The sequence below is a fragment of the Pavona decussata genome, unplaced genomic scaffold (assembly GCF_977016875.1).
Source record: "Pavona decussata unplaced genomic scaffold, jaPavDecu1.1 SCAFFOLD_156, whole genome shotgun sequence".
Taxonomy (NCBI): Eukaryota; Metazoa; Cnidaria; class Anthozoa; order Scleractinia; family Agariciidae; genus Pavona; species Pavona decussata.
Window position 1 is genome coordinate 935,908 of NW_028145568.1, and position 20,790 is coordinate 956,697.

The window sequence follows — 20,790 nt, forward strand, 5'->3', positions numbered from 1 at the left end:
TTTATTTATGAACTTTTGACATAGCTACAGCGCCTTTGTCAAAAGAAGTCGGTTGTCACCTGACCTACAATAACCGATGTCACTTGACGTTGATTTCTGAGAGGCATATCGGAATAAAAATTATTCAGAAGAGGCCTCCTCAATTCGATGTTTCTTCAAGCAATATTTCAACAATTGCATGTTCTCAGTCCAAGCAAAACCCAGTAACAAGGAAGAAAAATTTGTAAATAGCCTCTTAGTTAGGAATTTACGATAGACGCAGGTGCGCATGTACAGCTGTATGACTGCTTTACCTTCAACGAATTTTTCGGATGTAACCGTGAACTCTTGGGCTTTTTCTTTGGTTGGAAATTTAATGTACGTAGACTGAACTCTCAAGCTAAATACCAGAGAAAACTGATCAGCTGAGACAAATAATAATCGGATAAATAACAAGATTCGCTAAAACGTTTTCTATAAATCGGGACTTTTACGGTCGTTTTCCTGTTATGAGCTGGCGAACTGAAGAGGAGAATTGGAGAATAATTAATTTCTTTGAATTTAATTTTAATTTTAATTTCTTTTTAATTCTTTTAATTTCTTTGTTGTTGTTCGCTCAAAAGCTGAAGTTGGTTAAAGAAAAACACTCGGCTGCGCCTCGTTCTTAGATGTCGAATGAAACACTTCCTTGTGTTTGATAGATTTGTATCACAACAAAGTCAACTCCTCGCCTCAGCTCAAAAGTCAAGTCACAAAGCAGACAACTGTAAAATGTTCATTTATCCGAAAATCTAACAATCTGTTCTAAGCTCACACTATTAATATGTATGCAGTGGTAGTTACCGTCCTTCAAATTGTGTAAACGCGTAGAAATATGATTATACAGCTTTAATTACTACTGAAGGTAACTCGTGATACATGAAACTGTCACCCTCTAAAATAAAATACAAAACTTGATAAAAGTGAGAATGATGTATTGTTCAGTGAGTGACACAGGCATACTCGGAAAAAGGAAATTCGAGTGCTCCTATCAGGAGTCGAACCTAAGGCCTTCTCATAACAAGCTCGAATGCTTCACCAATGAGCTATAGGAGACTCGTGGGAGCCATTAAACTAGGTTTATGGGATGAATATCCTGTATACTGCTACGATTTGAATGTCAATGTGTGGCCATAGTTAATTGAGGAAGCAATATATCAAACACGAGACACAGTGTTTCATCACATATCAAACACCGAGAAGAGAGTTGAAAATACGACGCGTAGCGGAGTATTTTTGACGAACTTCGAGGATTTTGATATTGTGATGAAACACTGTGACGAGTGTTTGATATAACTTTTCAAACAAACTGATTTTGAAGGAGAAATTAAGGATGCAAAAACAAGGAGTTTTTCATCAGATTTCCAAACACGTCACGGTGCATGATTTCCTTTGTCTTTGGCTTTTGAATTATTAATGAGTTTCAGAACTGGTTATGAAACTTTGCCATGAAAACAATGGCGATGCAATTTATGTTGGAAGGGCTACGACAGTGCACAATCCTTTCTTTGAATGTTCACACTACAGTTGAATATCTTGACACGAACGTTTCGATTGGTCAGTTGCTCCAACACATTTCAAAATCTATTGTTGTCTGTGCACTGTCGAGGTCAAAAATTCTAACAAAAACAAATAACAGAGAAATTTGTCAGGCTTCATAACCATTGCCTCTTATTAACTATGGTGTGGCATATGAATATTCACAATACTGAATCAAAGTAAGTAATCTTCTATAAGGAAAGGAAGTACTCTTTCTTTCGTTACCCTCAGGAAGACCACAGATCACAAAATATGATCATTGATTCATTCATTACAAAATGAATACGTTGGTCAGTTCACTTTCCGACAAAACAATATGTTTGCAAACTCCCTACGCATTGCTCGGTTCATGACACCATAGATGAGAGGATTAATCCACGCAGAGACAGAAGACATTAACGGATAAATGGACTGTTGAGATGCAGGAATGGATATCTGAAAACCAAATTCCAATAAAAATACAACGATTAATGGGGTCCAGCAGATGCAAAACCCAAGAACAGCAGCGAAAATAATTCGAGAAGTTTTCACTTCTTGTGCAGTTATTGTTCCTTGGTTATTCGGTTCTCGAAGAGAAGGGACGACTGCAGCGTTGTGTCGCCTGACTACCCGATAAATGCTTCCGTAGCAAAATATCACCAACAACATAGGAATTATAAATACACAACCGAAAAAGACGTAAGAAATTCTCTCCGTGCGTTCATCCAGAAATGTACCTCTACAGTACAAGCTTTTGGGAGACCATTGGAAGATAACTGGTGTGGCAAAAATGCTAATCATGTTTTGCGCAAAGAACACAGCCCACACAGCAACGATTGAACTTATTGCTTTCTTTTTCTTAAATAACGTTGAGTATCTTTCTGACTTGACGACTCTGAAATATCGATTTAGTGATGCAATTGCCAGGGTACAAAGTGATAACTGCGACCAATACTGTATAAGGAAACCAGCGAATTGGCAAAAGTTGTAATCAAATGGCCATTCACCCAAAGCAGCAGATACGGAGCTGAACGGGTAAGCAAAAGCAGCAACAATAATGTCAGACAATGCCAAAGAAAGCACGTAGGAATTGGTGATAGTCCGTAATCTTCTATTCCTATAGAAAGCGACACAAACGAGAGAGTTTCCACCGAGGCCCAAAACTGATGCTAGAGCGAGAATAGCCGTGTGAATGATAACCTCCGGCTGGCTTCTTATATCGTCCTCGTTCTGTTCCATTGCTAGAACTGGTCCATCTGGTCGATTAAAATATCATTTTTCCCTTTGAATGTCTGCTTGTAGTTTAGAGACACCTGCCATCCAATCATTGACAACGCGGCGATTAATATTTGTCCTTGAGGTGTGTTGAACAAAAGGACAGTCAGAATTATTTTATAATAGAGGAAAGGTCCTTACAGTCGGGGATCTTTACTTTATATAATCTTTCATCTCCAGTTCCAATATGTTATTTATATTAATTTGCTTATTAATCACGGGTATGTTGCGAACTCACAATATGACAAGCTCCCAGTTGGCTTAAAGGCTCAGTTGGTAGAGTACTGCTTGGCATTGCAGAGGACAAGGTGTTCGAATCCCGTTCAAACCTGAACATAATGTCAGGTTCCTTTTTGCCGCCGTTCGTGCTGCGTGGACAACTACCAGGACCTTTCCTCTATCCAATCTTCATCCACACTTCCAATGTATTATTCATAGCCATAAATATGTTGATCGAATACAACACTAACATTTCTACCACAAGAAAGCGGATACGAGACTGTCATTCAACATCCTAGCTGCCGGAAGCGATAAAGTCAGCCTTTGTTCACAGGCTACACCTCGAACACACAGAGTTAAAGCTTGATTTGGCTGTCTAGTTAGTGTTCCTTATCTTTGGAAAAGCTAAAGAAACCTCTGCAGAGAGCAAAAGTTTAATTTTGAGCTAAATATAATCTAATTTTTAGTTTTACGTTTTTTACGCTGTCGATGTAAAAATAAATGCAAAGGTAAGTTTTATTTGCGCTTGATTTGCAATAACAAATTGTTTGCAATTCAAGGTGCAAATACTCTAATAATTTAAAATGTAAGAATATGTGCTACAAAGGTGCAGAAATGTGGAATTCACAGCATTAGGAAAAATAGAAAATCGAAGCAGTTTTTATGCGAAGGAGATGCGAATTTAGTAACTCCATTTCAAAGCCGTATCTCATACTGTTTTTCGTTTGTTAGGTTCAGAAATTAATTTTGAGCACTTTCGGTTTACTTATAATTAAATACATAACCTTGGTCTCGTCAATTCATTGATTAATAACGCCTTTCATTTGTCAGAAATGAATCTTTCATTCCGGTCATTTCCGTTTAATGCAATTTGCAAAGCGCTGATTTCCTCAGTCTCAGTCAACAGCTCTTTACAACTAACACTGCATGATTATGTGTAAAAATAAAACAAAATAAAAAGAAAATCTTTATTAAAGTTCGCCAAATGCTTCCTTCAAAAGATAAATTTTTCAGTTTAGATTTAAAGTCGCTTCTGTGCAGCTTCTGATCTGGGAGAGAATTCCATAAAAATGTGGCGGCAACAGCAGATGACCATCTACCATAGGTTTAAGATTGAACCTCATCGGTTTTTTTCAAAACCGGAGATTGCGCACTATCACCAATTTCTATGTGATGTCTCTAGCAATGGCTGATATACTAACGGCGATTTTTTGTTGTCTTTTCAATGCGATCAGGCGCGTAGGTAAGGGTTAGATAGGGGTGTTCGTTGAGCCGCAAATCTTGCTGAGCGGCGGAGGTGCTCTTACTACGGAGGTCCGGGGGCATGCTCCCCCGGAAATTTTTGAAAATCTAGGTTCCCAGAAACCTCATTTCCTGCATTTTGAGACCCATTTTAAGCAAATCTCAAATTTGTTTTACAGCAGCTTTTTAAGCTATATACATCATTTCTTCGGCATAATTGTTTCAACTTAAACAAGAAAGTTCAATGTACATTCCGCGCCCTGACAAGTTCTAATAGCTATTCGATCTGCTGATAGTCATACACCAAGCTGGTAAACTGCGTCATTCTCGGGTGTAGGCCTTCGAACAAATTGACTATCTCGTCAAGATTGACAGGCATATCATATTTGATATGCATTAGAACCAGGGCGGACATTCTACTCTCTCGCATGGTACACCTCATGTAGTTTTTTAACTTCCTCATTGTGCTTTTTCTTCCGCCATATTGATCTTCAAAGGGGGTTCGTTCGAACCCCTCGAACCACCCCTCCTACGCGCCTGGCGATTTCATCAGGTCTGAAATTTCCCCTGATAATTGGAAGCCAGTGCCCAAGGTGACGCCTTTATTTAAAGAGGGGAACAAATCGTATCCTGGGGCGACCTGCACCGTTTGCAACGTCTTACATGGCTGGTCGAGAGGACAAAAGATCGAGCAACAGAGCAATGTTCCCAGCCCTAAAGCAATGCAGGTGCAGGTTATCAGAGTCCAGTGAAAAAAGAGCTTTTGAAAGGTGCAGGACTAGTGCGAATCCTGATAATTATAGGCCTGTTTCGGTCTTTTTGCTTGACAGTAAATTGATTGAAAAAAATAGTTTCAGGCCAACTCTATTCTTATTTTATGCCAACATAACTTGCTCTCAGTTACCCGATATGGCTTTCGCCTATTTCACTCAACGTTGACTGCTTTATTGGATGCAACTAACGAACAGAACCTCAATAATGATTTGAAAAAAGTGTTTGATACAGTACATTATGGAATTTTACTGTCTCCGATCTGTTTTCCCGTGAACGTACCACATGAGCGCCTTCCCCAGTGTCCTTTACACTTCAGCACACTTGTGGTTTTCTTTGACAATGCATTATTAAGCATTTGTTCCCACTCTTCAAACTGAAATGTTCGAAAACACGTGAATTTTTATGCGTTTTCGCCCATTTTTACACACCCGCCCACATAACATCGACATATACTAATGGTACCATTTTCGAAAGTATCGATTTCTTAAAGGGGAAGTATCATGGGGTTTTTGATATCTTTTGTTAAAACTGATGAAATAAGACCTTCAATCAGCTTCCAAAAAATTCTAGAATGACGATAGGAAAAAAATCAACTCAATTCTTGAAAGGAACAAATCGTGATCTGTTCTAGCACATTTTGGAAACAAAAATGCGTGCACTTGAAAAAACATTAGCCTAACATTTTTCAAGTTTCAATCCATACCGGCCTACTCTGTCTCTGGCCAGAGGCACCAATCGACAGTTTTATTGCAGTGGGGTGATAATTTCTAACAAACTTGACAATTATTTCGTTGTTTATGCTGACAGACAAACATTCTTGGGTTTTGAAATAACAGCAGATTTGCGTGATACTTTCCCTTTAAGCTCTTTTAGTCGCTTAGTTACGAGGTAACTTAATAGTGTGGGGCGTCTGGGACCTTTTCAGAGGGTAACACTTCCTATTGCCATGATTCCATACAAACGAAAACTTTGGTCTGGGTAATTACAAAATAAATGCATTATGACTATTCATTGGAAGTTATGGACTGGTGAAATTTCCCACATCAAAAATATAGTGTGGCAGTCTCTTAACAGTGGTCAAACGACTGAGAATGCGCGCGACTTTCGAGATGTTGGAAGTGCACGCTGCATCGATTTATGAATAAAATTATTTCTATGCATTCTTACTTACCCTGCCTTATAATTGCCGTGATAAGAATAAAACAATTGCATTGAAATTGTCAAAACAAACCGAGAACAGAAACACGGTGGCGATTTTTAAAACAGCACTCGATTTTTCAAATTCTATAGAGGCTAATTTTCGCCACTGACAAAGTAAAATGAGAGATTTCTTTGCAAACGTGCATTAACTACAATGCATTTTGTGTACGCTGAGGATGAAATTGTTATTCTTAAGATCGTCTTCGGAGATATTAAGAACACAAATTACCAGTTAGTCCGGTATCCGGTGCATCTTGTCTTTTTTTTAACCTTACTTTTTACTTCTCTGTTTACGAGGAAGTACCAAGGTTAACCAACCTTCTTGTTTTAAAAAGGCCCATAAAAATAATTAACAATCGTAACGGTATTGAAAAAAACCTATTGCAAATAACGTTTCCGACAGTTTTGCTCCTGGTAAATCAATGTGATAGCATTGACTTTTAAAGATTGATATTCTTGCCAAGCATCTGTGTTGATTTAGTTAACATCTCACTTCGCTTTAGATATTGAGAGCAAACTTTGTTTTAGCAAACGACTTTTGATAGGCTCATTGGTTGACGATCTGTCGAAGGAGTAGAACATATGTTTTAACATACGTAGTTACCAACGATGTTGTTTTACTTAAATTGAGATTGTCTTAGAATGAAAAGGAAGCAAAATTGATTTTAATTTTCAGTTAGCACTTGACAAAAACAGTTTTTGCGTTGAGTGAACATTGCTGAAGTTTACATTATCGAGTTGTGAGCAACATTGACTTGACGAATACAAAGGCTTTGCGAATGTTTACATATAGTCTACTCTCCTGTAGCAATGGCTTTGGCACAAACAGAAGAAGATACAAGAAGCCTGCAGGAGGTCATCGTACAACTCTATTATTCTCGCTGTGTCGACGATTTTGTCACTTACGGGGAATTCACTTGTTTGCCTCGCTTTCTACCGAAAAAGAAGATTAAGAACTATCACTAATTTTTATGTGCTGTCGCTAGCAGTGGCCGACTTATTGCTGGCGACGTTTTTTCCTTTTCATTTGGTCGCTTCTGGTTCACGAAGATGGCCGTTCGGTTACAGTTTCTGTCAATTCATTGGTTTTCTAACGCAATACTGGGCGCAGCTATCACTGTCCATCCTGGCTCTTGCTTCAATAAATCGATATTTTTGTGTCGTAAAGCCACATAAATACCCAGTGTTGTTTGCCAGAAAGAAAACTATTCTGTCGATTCTGTTCGTATGGCTGTTTTCTTTTTTACAGACCCTGATTTTTACCATTGCAACACCGGTTATTTATCGGTGGTCTTCCAAAAGTCTGTACTGCCAAGGATTCTCCCTCGATGACCGCACTGAGAGGATTTCGTACGTCTTCTTTGGCTGTTTCTTCACGGTCCCTATTGCACTCGTCGTATTTTGTTACGCCAGCGTATATCGGGTCGTCAGGCAACACAACTCCGCCATCGTCCCTTCACTACAACAAAGAAATCGCCCTGGAACAATAACTGCACAGGATCTAAAGACTTCTCGAGTTCTTTTCGGTGCAGTTCTTGGATTTTGCATTTGCTGGACTCCATTGATTGTTATTCTATTTTTAGCCTTCGGATTTCGGATACCTATTTCATCCGTTGCACTCTGGGTTCTCGTGTTACTGACAACTTTTTCGTCGTGGATTAATCCAATAATTTTTGGCGTCATGAACCGAGCCATGCGTAAGGAATTCCGAAACATACTGCTTTGTAGGAGTGGAGACTGAGGAGGCTGCATTGCTGGTGGTGGTTAGGCTCTAAGAATTGTCCTCCGGTGGTCTGCGGCTCAAGTCAACCCTCTCTTACTACTTGGATTTGTTTCATGGTAATCATGTAATGATGTAATGAAATCTTCGGCCTCGTAAATAGCCGACTGGTCATTCTGCTACCAGCTGTTTTTTTGTGATTTTTACGTTCCATCTGCGAAGTTTAGAGGTTACCTTTTCTCAATTATAGTCTCCTCAATGCGTGCTGTGCTGCATGCATTGACACAAAGTTAAAGTTATTATTGTGTAAAAATAGTTCAACACACACAAAGCGAAACTTAGACTGATTGGCCAACAAGAATCTGGGGGAACAAACATCAAATTATTCTGGCAAACTTTATTTTTAACGATGACAAGCACAAGGCAACATTGAATGACCATCCTCAAGGAATGGCCAAGTGGATGAGTCTCGCCTCAAGGGGGAGGTGTAATCCCACTCTTGACACCATCAAATGTTACTTAGCCGAAAACCAAGCTGGATAGGGACAACAACAAAAGTTTTAATCAAGCGATACGAAGTTTACACGTACAAGAGCAAATGGTCCGTCGGTCCGGACGCAAGGACTACTGGGTAATTACCTTGTTATGCAAAAGCTTACATCACAGGAGGAATATGTATCATTCACTTGGAACCATTTGGTTGCAACTTTCAGGTGGCCCTTTCACTGTATAGAGCGCGAGTTAGAAGTTCAAAAAAATTCTCAAGTTTAGTTTGCCCCCAAATTTGTTAAAACAGACAGCGCCGCAGGAAAGTAATGCAAAGGTGCATTCATTTGATTGGTCACACTTTTGGAGTCATCTATTCAAATGCAAGCACTATGTTAATGAAATGAATTTCTGTCTCACCGGTTCTTGGCGAAAGAAATGTCCTGCTTTCCTTGTGTGAGTAATATTTCTCTACAAATAATTTAACGGGACCTTTGCAGCTAATGGTCACATGTTATAGAATCGGTCACCCTGGAGGGTAAGTTGCGCACTGGGACATCCAAAGCAAAGCGACTTCATCCAGTCAAACATGAATTTTCTTTGTTTTGGATGTCCCTGTTTATAGCTTGCTCTCCAGCGTGGTGGATTTTGTACGATGCGAAGGTTAGCTGAAAAGGGCCTTTTACTCACAAGAAGGACGGCTTCATTGCCTGCTTCATGCATGCACCATTAGAAACTACTAGTCTGTTTGTAAATGGCGAATAATATATTGGTCATATTTCTCATAATAGTTGTAAAACTTTCTCCTCTTAGAACATGTTTACCGTTTCAGGTCACGTGACTGTTAGAACTTATGATCTTAGGAGTCTGAAATTACTTGTTGCCTGGGAGTCCAAAATTTTTGCTACGAAGCCAGCTTAGAACATCTCGCACCCCCTTAAGGACGGTGCCTACTTTTGTTACTGCGCATACGTTCTGCACATCTAGAGATACCCCGGGTTTCCTACGGGTGGTGCCTACTAATACAGGGATATTTCTGCATGGTTTAAAACTATGCGGAGAAAGAAGAACTTAGCAATTGCTCTTGGTATGCATTTTTCAGAGATAACAATGTTTCTGTTTGATAAAAAAACACCATACATTGCTCTGTATTTTAGCAGTTTTTAGAATAATGGTTTCTTAATTATCTCTAAAAAATGCGTGGTTATCGCCAATTTTCACCAATAGCCCTTGCTTAGATCTTCTTTTCCCGCATAGTCATAAACTGCGCGAAAATACCTCTGTACTAGTAGGCACCGTCCTTAAAGAACTGTTGTATTTTTCATATAACCCCCAACTCTTCCCGTACCCCGTCCCCTTTCCCCTTTTCACATGGTCGTTCTGAAAAGACCGTTCCGTATTCTCCTCGATTGATGTTTTTTCAGCCCTTGTACTACGCCAGTGTAAAGTTGTTTTACATTTTTTTGAGAAGCCAGCAACAAAATTTAGACACAAATGATTGGAAAACTGACACCAAGCCTCATTTTGATTGAAAGTTTTCGCAAGGCTAGCTAAACCTTTCAAAAACAAGGAATGGGCCTCTTATGTTTTGTTTTAGTTCTAAATTCAAGCGATCTACACATTAATTCCTAGTCTGTTTCTATCTATCATGAAAGTCCTATATTTGGAAGGCAAGTGGATTATGATTACGCGATTATGCATGTAAGGTCAATTTTGAGTAAACGTTATGAAGTTGACGATGAGTGCAGATGTTTGTGACAGTTTTTTTCCCCGAATATTGTTACTATGGCTCATTAGCGGCGCCCTAAACATTGCTCATCATATTACTCAACATAGAGCTCAAAGAAATTTTACTCAGGTTTGGAAGTGGAAAGTTTGCTTGATGGAATTTGCCTGAGCAACAGGAATACTCCCAGTTCAGTGATTTTTATACTTCAACTCCTCTTGACAGCAAATTCTCTCTGTGATGCAGTTTTTGAGTGACTCTTTAAAATAGTCCATGAACCAAGTGCTGAAAAGTGGCTAGAAATTGATTTTCGTTGCACCCCTCACGGGACATAGTGACTTTGATATCAAATTAAAGCTAACAGCCTGTATTTTTCGAATCTGCTTGTTGCCAATTGTCTAACCATCTGAGCTGTCTGGACACCCTCGAAAACTAAAGATAGCGATACGTTTTTTTAAATACTTAGGAGACGGCATGGATGAAGACGATAGGGGAAGATTAGCGCGGATTGTGTCAACAACGTGTGCTACAGTGCTAAAGTGCCCCTGAACTAACTAAAAACGCGTGCAGACAGGGAACCAGTACCTTCTTCAGTGCTCTAATGCAACGTCTCGACTCGACCTTGTTTTCGTGCACTGACACTGTGCCCAAATTCTGGCGTGGATAGTTGATAAAAGTGTGCGTTAACATTAGTGCCCAGCGTGTTAGATAGTGCGCGTGTCAATCACAAAGCGCAACCCTATAGCCAAACCAATCTGCAAGCAAGCTCCCCCGGGTCAGTTTTGGCACGAGTGTTTTCTGTGTGAGCTGGGGTTAGTGGTTTATGGGAGTGGGCGCCCCCACGATGCTTGGAACGCGCAAGTGTGGAACGCGGTCAAAAAACCTCTTGTAGGCTACGGCCAATCATGGAGTTTGGCCAGCCAGATGAAAATAACAAGTTGAAGGAAAAATAAATGAAGAAGTCCAAGGATAATGGAGACAATTTTACCAACATCAATTAATAATTTCATAGTACTGAAAATGTATAGATATTTCACACTGAAAAGAAACAACTTTTATTAGGGTATATATTTGATACATAACATTGTAAAACGAGACTTCTTTTTGACTGGCCGGTGTTCTTGCAACTAATGTATGCGATCTGAGAAAGGTTCGTATTCTGTTCCTATTAGTCCTGGAAAACGTCTAGGAAACTGTCGTCGTTAACTTCATTCCTGTCAGGATAACTGGGCACGGGTCTGAGGACTCGTCTTTTCTTGCATTTGCTGGTACATCTCCTAATTTCGTTCTCACAGCCTTCCATACATGTATGCGTACTACATCCACCAAGGCAGTTATCATATTCGGTATAGCAGTAATCTTCATCGCAGTTCGCGGAGGAAGCGGTTTGCAAAAGACAGCCAATCAACGCAGCGAAGACCACAGCTTGTAGGAAGTTCATCGCCTGAAAAAAAAATATTATATTAGCATGGTCGTGGCTTTCGGACGAAAAAGTACAAATATCAACGAAGGTCGAGAGTGATTGCGCTACCAAGATTGTCATTTGAATGTATCGCCGATTCATAGGTTGCCTAGCAACAGCGTAAACAAAGTTTGAATGACGTCAGACATAGGGAAGGTTGCTAGGCAGCAACAGGTTGGAAGACAAGTTGGACACTATTGGTGAAACACGACCAAATTGTGATGCAAATGAATCACAGGAAGACGCGCAAGAGATAAGACAGATTCACCGAGGGAGATTAAACAACGAAACTCAGCGCAAACAGCAAAGAAGAAGGAGACATCAGGAAACCACAGAGCAAAGACAAAAGACAACATCACTTCGAATCAACTGTTCACCCAGCCCTAGCTTCGAGAGGTTTTGCGAGTCACGTATTTCTAGTATGATTACTGATTATTACGTTTGGTACGTTTACTTCCATCACGGACATCGCGTAATTTTTTTTGGTGAATCGGACTAAATAAAAACTTGAAAACAGATTCCACTCGCAAGTTACAGGGAACTTTCCTGGCAATATTCTGTATTTATCATTGATGCGTTTTATTCCAATTTAAGCCCAGAGGGTTGGTTTTAGCCTCCTCTTTACCGCTGTATCAGAGCTGCATTATTCTTGACTTTCATGTTTAGATGAGATCTAATTTACTATATTATTGTACAGTACGACATGTTACTGAGCGGAAAATGTAATAAGTCGACAAAAGCGGGTTGAACTGAATCATCGGCAGTGGCGCTAAATGCTGCCGATCACCCGCAGGGCAACCAGTAATAAAAGCAGAGACGAGAAAAACACAAGAAAATTGAACAAAAAACAGAAGAGCGGGGTAAAACTAACCAAAATGCGAACGGTAACCCAGATGCGAAGATGTGTGGAAAGCCGATGCAAATAATGGACAAAATCAATAACCTAGAAAAATACGATGACGGCGTTGAGAATGATTGACTACCGAACTATTCATTTGTATTCAAGATATAACAGTGATATACGTGATACAGCCACAAATAGAATGTGTGCGCTGTAAACATATGATCTGGACAAGAACAAAAAATGAATCGCAAAGACTTTGTCACTTAAAATTTGCGAGTGCTGTGGGTACTGTTGTTCACGTTTTCATTTAGAAAGTTTAGCAAAATGTTGAGAAGAAAGGATGATTAGCAAACCGAGGGTATTTCACGACAAACCTTTGCATATTAAGTGCCAGGTGTTTCCCCCAAAGTAGATCATTAGCATATGGAGTGGAATTTAGCGAGAGATCTCGATTGAATGAGCTGGGCGTCAAACGCAGCGTTCAGCATGTGGGTTATATTCGTTCGCGCGAATGTGCCTGTTGCTTTTTATTGTTCAAATCGACAGTTGCTTCGCCGGGAAAAAAGGCGGCGAGGGTACACATTATATGCTACAAAAATTCACTGAATTGATAATTTCCACACTTACTGTCAATTGTATAAAGCTGGTTGCACACGAGGAAGGTTTCATCATGATTGACAAGTTTTTCTGACAATTTTGACTTGTTGGTGAGCGAAAAGTTGAAACTCGCTTGTTCCGGCAAACATTGCAGCGACAGTTTTTAACAAACAGACTCGGTCAGGAATGATTGCTTTTGTCATACACAAGACAATATAAAAATACAACTAGTCGCGGAAACCTCACATAAGAGATGCCACCGACCTAGTAAGACAACGACAGACTGACTGCTGAACACTTATCTTTCGAAGCGAAATGAAAGACCACAGGGAAAGCTCGCTCGTGTACGGCAACCTAAGGATACTTTTTGGTTTAAATTCAGTGAGGTTATAAGTCTTTCAATGCGTGTCTCAGATACATGAGTCATTAATTCGAAGCTTCGCCTCTTACCAAAGAGAGACTCAAAGTATAATCAATCACTAAGCTTGTTTACGCACCTGTTTATAGGAATAACTGCTGTTGAAATTTAGGAAAAATTGCGGTTGAAATTTCTAAGTTTTAGTTTCATTTTTGGTTTCATCTATTTCTTTATTTTTTTGGCCACCAAAAAACCACCTAACGATTTTTGTAGTAATTTAGACAGACGTTTCTCTCTTTTCACGTTAACTTCCAAAAACACGTAGAATATCTACTAAGCGCTTCTCAGTTAAACCGCATGGTCACATTTGAACCTTGGCGACCGAAGAGAACAAAATACATACGAGGAACGGTTTGACTTCGAAGAACGTAAAGATAAAGAAACGAAAGCAAAGAAGCCGGAAATAAAATGCGGCGTTTCGATGTTTCAAAGGAGTCTCATAAGAATGTGACTTGAATAGTAATTTGTAGCATGAAACAGACAGCAACTGAAGAATATTCATACTAAATGAATCAGCCTTTTTTACACATAGGAACACTGTAATGATATATCTGTTATACGAAAGGAAGAAAGTAAGTTAACGCGTAAAAGCAAGATATAAAGTACTATGTGAAAATATGGTTCACCGTTCACTTTGTATTCAAAAGTTCATTTCATCGCTTGAAATGTTATGGTGATCTAAACATCGAACGCCCCAACACGTTAATTTTTACATTTTATATTTTTACTGAAGACCATTACTAAAACTAAGAAAGCACAAAAAGGTGGTACATTACTCACAGTTTCAATTTCTGTTTCCTGAAGTCAAGGGCAGCGTTGTGTTCAGTGTGGAAAGAAGTGCTGAAAGATATGAAAACAAGCGAGAATCTCGCGCTTTTATTACGCTATTATAATTAGCACTAACCTATTAAAACGCATTTTGATTCTCTTACATTTATCAACTATTTCAACTGACAATTAATACTATGCCATTAGTTCACTTAACAGATGCACATATCTCCCACTCCAAATTCTTTTATTCGGTAAAAATCTCAAAGAAAGTGAAAACAGGGTACAAACACAGGCTTTTAAGCTATTATACGAAAGATGAATTTACAATAGCCTCTCTGCTTATCACCGCTTGTATCTACCACAACGGCGTTATTTACCTTATCGACTCCATTCAGTGAAGCGAATTTCAGAGCTTTACCCCCCCACAAGCACAGCAATACCGTTTCTTTGGAAATTAATTCGGCCCCGTTATCAATTTGCTACTGAATCGTTTAGCTTACAGAGCAGCTGCCTACACTTCTCCTTACAATCAGGAACATGAATTCTCATTACGGACTAGTAAAAACTTCCTTATCCTTTATGTCGTTAATGACTCCGTCAGTTCCTTAGAAGGGTGTTTTTTGTTTAGAACTACCCTTGGTCTGCTGTTCAAGTCCTTGATTTAAAACTTTCCATTAGATTTTAATTCATGGAAAGAAATCAACTTCAATTTTCCTCGTGGAAGCCAACTCTAAACCACCATTAAACTTCCCGTTTTACTAAGCTTTGTCACGATTGGCAGCTGCACTTGTGATTGGCATGCCACGTCAGTTCATTTAGATATGTGAATACGGCAAATATAAGTGTTTGACGAGCCTTGCTGACAGCAACGTGTACATGTAGGAACACAAGTTATTTTAAGCAACTATAAACAATAGCAATATCTAAGATAACGAATTAATATTAACACTGTTTGGCGGCGAATGGATTCCGTTTACATATCGGTCCCTATCAGTTGACCAATTTTCCCATTGAATATTAAAGATTTCCATATGGAGGTTGTTTGAAGATATGTGATGTTAGTGATTAAACTGATTCGTTTTATTCACACCTCTACCACAGGAACTTGAACGCACGCGATACTGGTGAATAAATGTTTATTTCACTTATTGTTAAGTTATTTTCCGGTTTGTAAAGCTAATAACACACGAGTAAGTTTTCCGGCCTTGCTAGGTGAAACATTTACCACTCGTGTATAGATTTTGGCCCCAGGTGACTGGTTTATAATTTTGGTGAAAATTTGGAATAGTGATCGGTTTTGAACATAGAGGCTTTTCAATGAAAAAAGGAGCAAAAACCCTCGTATGTACAACTCGACAGTGAAAAACTGTTAAAGAAAAACGAAATCCTACTCTCAGGAGGTCCGCAGACTGCCCCAAGAGGCCATGCCACTAAGAGTGTTTAACTCGATCTCGGACTCAAAAATAACCTTGCTTTATATTTCTATCGCAGTAGCTATTATCTATCCTTACTATCAAAATTGAATGAGCCATGATGTTTTCCCGAACCGAAGATTTCAATTGTAAGTCTAGAGAAATTAAGCGACCACTGTGTGCTAATTTTGAGGCTATTGGGAAAGGGCTTTTCACTGACCGTTTGAAAATGCTTCGCGCTACCTAAACCATAAGTTCGGACTCATTCCATAGCCGCTTTATTTTGCAGCTTTTTACCTCTCCTGTATCATTTGAGACTTTTTTCTGGCGAAAATCGAGGTAAATAACTAAAACAAATAGTTCACAACATGACTAATTCATCACGTAGCGAACTGCACAAAATAATTGTGGCAGCTCATAGGCATCGCTTTAGAGATAAACTAACAACTATATTAGCTTATATCCAGAATTTTCGAATAAAATTTGCGGCACAATGCCATTCAGAGAAATCGGTGCAGATTAAAGTAAGATTCGCGAAATCCGTATGGAACGAACTTGCCTAGTATAAAGATAACCACAAGACGGATAATGGTTCTGGACGAATTATCGGAAAGTCGCTCAACAGGCGCATCAGTTTGCCCAAGCTCGTCCGCGGGGGATTATGCGTCTCTGGTATAAAAATCCTCCGTAACACAAATTTCCTTTATGTACTGACGTCTTGTTGTTTACTTCTTGTCGTCTAGCTTCTGAAAATGTCTGCCGCCTGATATCTAAAATGCAACTTAAAACAGGCTGTTTACCTGTTTTCGTCTTTTGAGGTCCTTGAATCGAAACATGACAGACTTCACACTTACCTTGTTCTTGGTAAATATCGACCGTTCTCTTTCCGTCGACTGGCGTGGTGTGTTTTTAATACTGAAAACGGTGCGAAATATGAACTATTTTCTCTTGAAAAGAAATGCTAAGGGAAAAAGTAAAATGTAATGAGGAATTAGCACGATTTAGCTGCTATATATCTGGCGCGAGAACAATCAATGCATGCACGGAAAAACAAATCGAAACATGATGACATGAAGAGTCAAAAATATCCTCGTGGACCGCGGAATTTAGTATGGAATTTTGAATAACAAAACGAATTCTCGTACCCAGCTGTGCCCAAAATTCTGAACCAAGAAACTTTAAACTTCATTTTTTAATTTCATCATGCGCTTGTTGAACCAAACAGTGCTTTGAAATAAACGGCTAAAAATTAATTGCGTCCGATCCTCAGGCAGTAGTCCGTATCTTGTAAACATCTACACAATTCTTTTCTTCTGGCACTACAATTGAAGTGAATTTGCATAGTACTCATAGTCAAAGCAAAATAAATTTAAATTAACATAGTTGATACACGGAAATATATCAGCCTCCCACGCAGTCGTTTTTAGGGAACCCGTATGTACCTTCTCCGTGGGGAGGAGGTAATACGGGTCCCTAAAAATGACTGCGTGGGAGGCAACTTTTCGTTTCGTTCTTCTAAATTTCTGAAAGGAATCTCGACACGTTAACGTTCAACGAATATTGATAGGTTGTGGAGTTCGCGTGGCACTTTAGAGGTGAAAACGTTACCGGAATGCCAGGATAGAATAACGAAGCACTTGGAGGGCCGTTATTTGTCCCAGTAGGCTTGATTACTTCACGGACGATCATTGTTCAAGATGAAAATCTACCCCCCCCCCCCCACCCTCCACCAAAAAAAAAAAATTAATAAATAAAATAAAATGGAGGCGAAATTAGAAATTCAAAGACTGTCAAATCAAAGAAATATAAATAAGTAAAATTTAATGAAAGAATAATTGAATAAATAAATCAATTAGACCTGTAGAGTATTTTGAGACTATGAATACTGAAACGGAAAGCTACACCGGATACCCCCCTCTGTTCCTCAGTGAAAAGCTGATTTCCGCTTGTAGGATTTTTGTGCAGCTACCAAGGTTCACCGCTCCGCAATTTGAGACTCGTCTGTACAAGGTTCTGCTGTTAATTACAGCCCTTTGTTCTTCGTTATTTCCTGGTGTTTCTTTCGAAATTTTTTATACGGCCTCATCGCTACCAAATAATATTCAACCTCAATTCACACAAGGCTGCATTGATTTTTGTCCAACGACACACAATGATCCGATTCCTTGCAAATCCGTTAAAGGCTCAACCTCGATCCACTTTTCTTTTTATCAGATTTCTTTGAAGACTATAGACATTGGCAATCCGGTTGCCAGCTATTCACGTTACACTTTGGACTCACCCCCACCAAGCACGGGGTTATGGGGCCTCAAGCGACACGGAACCTGCTCGGCGTTCAATCGAAGAGTTTCCGCGGATTATGTTATCGATTGTAACAAGGAAACGTAACAGTCTTTTGATTCTGAACAGTAAAATTTTAAGTTGGGTAGTTTGAAATTTTAAACGGGTCTTTGAAATAAGAACACGGAATTCATAGAACAAAGAGAACGGTAGGGGACATAAACGTGTAGAACAATTGAATATTGCCTTTTCGTAGTCATAGAGTACGGTGTAGAGAAAGAGGAATTTGGGAAAGACAGGCGAAAAAAGCTCTACGTAATATACGTATGTTGCAGACTCGTGTTTGGTTAACTATTGATCCTTGGTGCACACATTGAATTCCTTAGATTTCCGTCACCAATCGACTTCGACACCTAGGGAGAGTGTGTGAGAAAATTCCTATTTTTCTTTTTTCATCTCTTCCGCTGGCCTCCTACATTACGATGACATCTGATAGCCCGCAATAATATGGTGGAGATAATTAAGAGCGCCTGTCCGTAAAAATTGAAAAAAAAAAAGCTTTCAGTAGCTCTCAGTTGTTTTCTTGTTCGGCTTGTTCTCCTACGGATGCTACGGCCGCTATACAGATATATGTACGTCATTTCTAAACATCATTGAGTTCCCTAGGGTTCCGTCTACTGCCAAACATCTTTTCCAGGAGTGGTCGTTGCGCGCCCTGATTGTTGGCTACAAACACGAACCATCCCCTCCCCCCGCATTTGTTTCATTGGGCAGAAATATTGATAAACGAAGCAACAAAGTACTGAACAACACGACTTCTCAACAAACCACCGCGTCGTGTCACTGTAAACACAACAGTAGCAAAAATAACTTACCTTTACTTCGTGCCGATTTCTCAGACTCGCCGGCATTGAGCCGCATATTTTATTCGACAATCCTAGAATATAGTTCTTAGTCTATGTCAAGAACAAATATTTTAGGCCGGCGCTAGGTGCCACATTTGAAGCCAATAGTTCGTGCAGTTTGCTACAATTATTTAGTCATGTTCTGGACTATTTGTAATTTATCTCGATTTGCACCAGAAAACGCCTCCAGTGATACACGAGAGGTAACAAAGAAGTAATACGCTATCGAATGAGTCCAAATTTTAAGGTTTTGAAAGTGCGAAGCATTTTTTAGCAGTGGCTGAAAAACCTACTTACCAGGGCCTTAAAATAGCATATGTTAGTCGCTTACTATACACTAGCCTTTAAAAAACTTCGTTTCGGAAAAATAACAACTTTTGGATCATTCAAACCGTATTTTAATAGTAAGGATAGATAGTAGTTTTTGTGGTAGAATATAAAACAAGCTAATTTTTGAGTCCGAGATTGAGTGGAACTTCCTGAGTGAGAGGTACAAATGAACGTTGTGCGCCAAGGACGCAATGGGTCAGAGAATTATCTCTGCAGTGTATGTTAAAGTGCTAAGGTGAACCCATGAACGTTAGCCCTAGTAAGGAAATGGGAGATCGCACGAGACAAAGAAAAAAAACTCTCTGATCCATCACTCTGAGTTTACAGCTTATTCGGACTTTTTACACTGAAAGGGGATTTTACAATGCACAAGTAAAAGCTTGACAACTAACCTGCTTTGATTCGCAACTCTTAAGATTGTCCAAATCTTTGGGTTTGTTTTGCGATTCTCGTTTGCTCAAGGAAAGACTCAGCTGCGATTCTTGGGAGTCAACTTTGGAGTGGCCACGAGCTTTTTCTTTTTCAAAAATGGCCCGCTTGATTACACGTGGGCAGGTTTATCCTTGAAAGCTTTTGGGCGACAACTTTTACTTGGTACTGATAACTTTTTATATGACAAGTTTTATTTACCCGTGGGAGTGAAGACAGAACGATGATAAGTTCCTTACGTTCATTGTTCAAACATTGCCTCACCAGTTAATCTTTTGAACAAGGGCAATTGTCAAAGAAAGAACAAAGTGACACATTTTTCTGTTTACACAAGCAAATGAAACTTGGTAAATGGAAATACTAGTGAAGTGGTTGTTACCATTAGTAAACGTGTCAGGAAGAACCTGCGTATTTGTAATGGGCTAATAAGCGTGCTTCTTTTTGTTTTGGCCGGAAAAGGAAAAAGGTCGTCAGTTAGTTTGTCGACGATTGAAATGGAACTGTCCCATTCCTCTGTCCAAAGAAAAATACCTAGTTTTCGTCGTAAAGAGACTTTTCCGGTATTCGTTATATTAAGTCAGATAGCCTGTGAAGGATAGATGTTAGACAAGAAACGTATTCACCTGTACACACCTTGTCAAGCAAACTTGTCAAGGAATACTCGCTTGTGTGCAATTAGCTAGTTGTACTAAGGACGACAATAAGCAGTACTTTAAACAACCAGAAAGTACTACTCTTAAGTTATTTTAATAATAGAACGGAAAATTGCATAAACGGCTGTATCAACTCATTTATTAGAGAGATTGGGAGGCAAACCTATATTTGCCGCTCGCTGTTTTCGGATTCTCAGTACAATTCTTATCAAGTAGTTCTGCGTTAGCATTAAAGGCCAGAATTATTTTGAACTATTCTCATCTATGTAACAATTTTTCCAAGAAAACATAAACGCGAATTTCACGTTTGCCGTAAAAGCGATTCTAAATCTCTCTATCGAATCTATTTTCCCTCTACAAGAAAACGGAAATTGTATGTATACTGTCATACGGCTTTCCAGTTTTTCAATCGAAAACAAGTTTCACATGTCGGAAACTGGCATGCTATTAATAAACATATGTTTCAGTTTATCAACAGAGTTGCTAGCTTAAGGGAAATTGGCCACCGTAA

At 39.3% G+C, this 20,790-nt stretch overlaps 1 protein-coding gene, 1 long non-coding RNA gene and 1 pseudogene across 4 annotated transcripts; 1 reads left to right on the forward strand and 2 right to left on the reverse strand.

The window, feature by feature from the left end:
• Positions 1-1,695: 1,695 nt before the first annotated feature.
• On the reverse strand, positions 1,696-2,831 carry LOC146465153 (melatonin receptor type 1A-like). The gene has a single exon (XM_085128791.1). It carries the CDS (start codon positions 2,773-2,775, stop codon positions 1,849-1,851), a length of 927 nt encoding a protein of 308 aa, XP_084984917.1. The 5' UTR covers positions 2,776-2,831; the 3' UTR covers positions 1,696-1,848.
• Positions 2,832-6,905: 4,074 nt separating this feature from the next.
• On the forward strand, positions 6,906-10,357 carry LOC146465154 (melatonin receptor type 1A-like; annotated as a pseudogene).
• An 846-nt stretch (positions 10,358-11,203) lies between these two features.
• LOC146465155 (uncharacterized) lies at positions 11,204-19,604 on the reverse strand. Of its 3 annotated transcripts, none has more exons than XR_014868296.1 (4): positions 19,590-19,604; positions 16,537-16,643; positions 14,280-14,339; positions 11,204-11,622 (listed from the first exon to the last, which is right to left on the reverse strand). It is a non-coding gene; the product is annotated as an uncharacterized LOC146465155 (long non-coding RNA). The 3 variants fall into 3 exon arrangements; XR_014868297.1 differs by lacking the exon at positions 19,590-19,604 and adding an exon at positions 16,828-16,843; XR_014868295.1 differs by lacking the exon at positions 19,590-19,604 and having other exon boundaries at positions 16,537-16,749.
• Between the last annotated feature and the right edge of the window lie 1,186 nt (positions 19,605-20,790).

Bases quoted from the DNA above. Each gene is read 5' to 3' on its own strand.
- LOC146465153 (XM_085128791.1), bottom strand. From the start codon at position 2,775: ATGGAACAGAACGAGGACGATATAAGAAGCCAGCCGGAGGTTATCATT.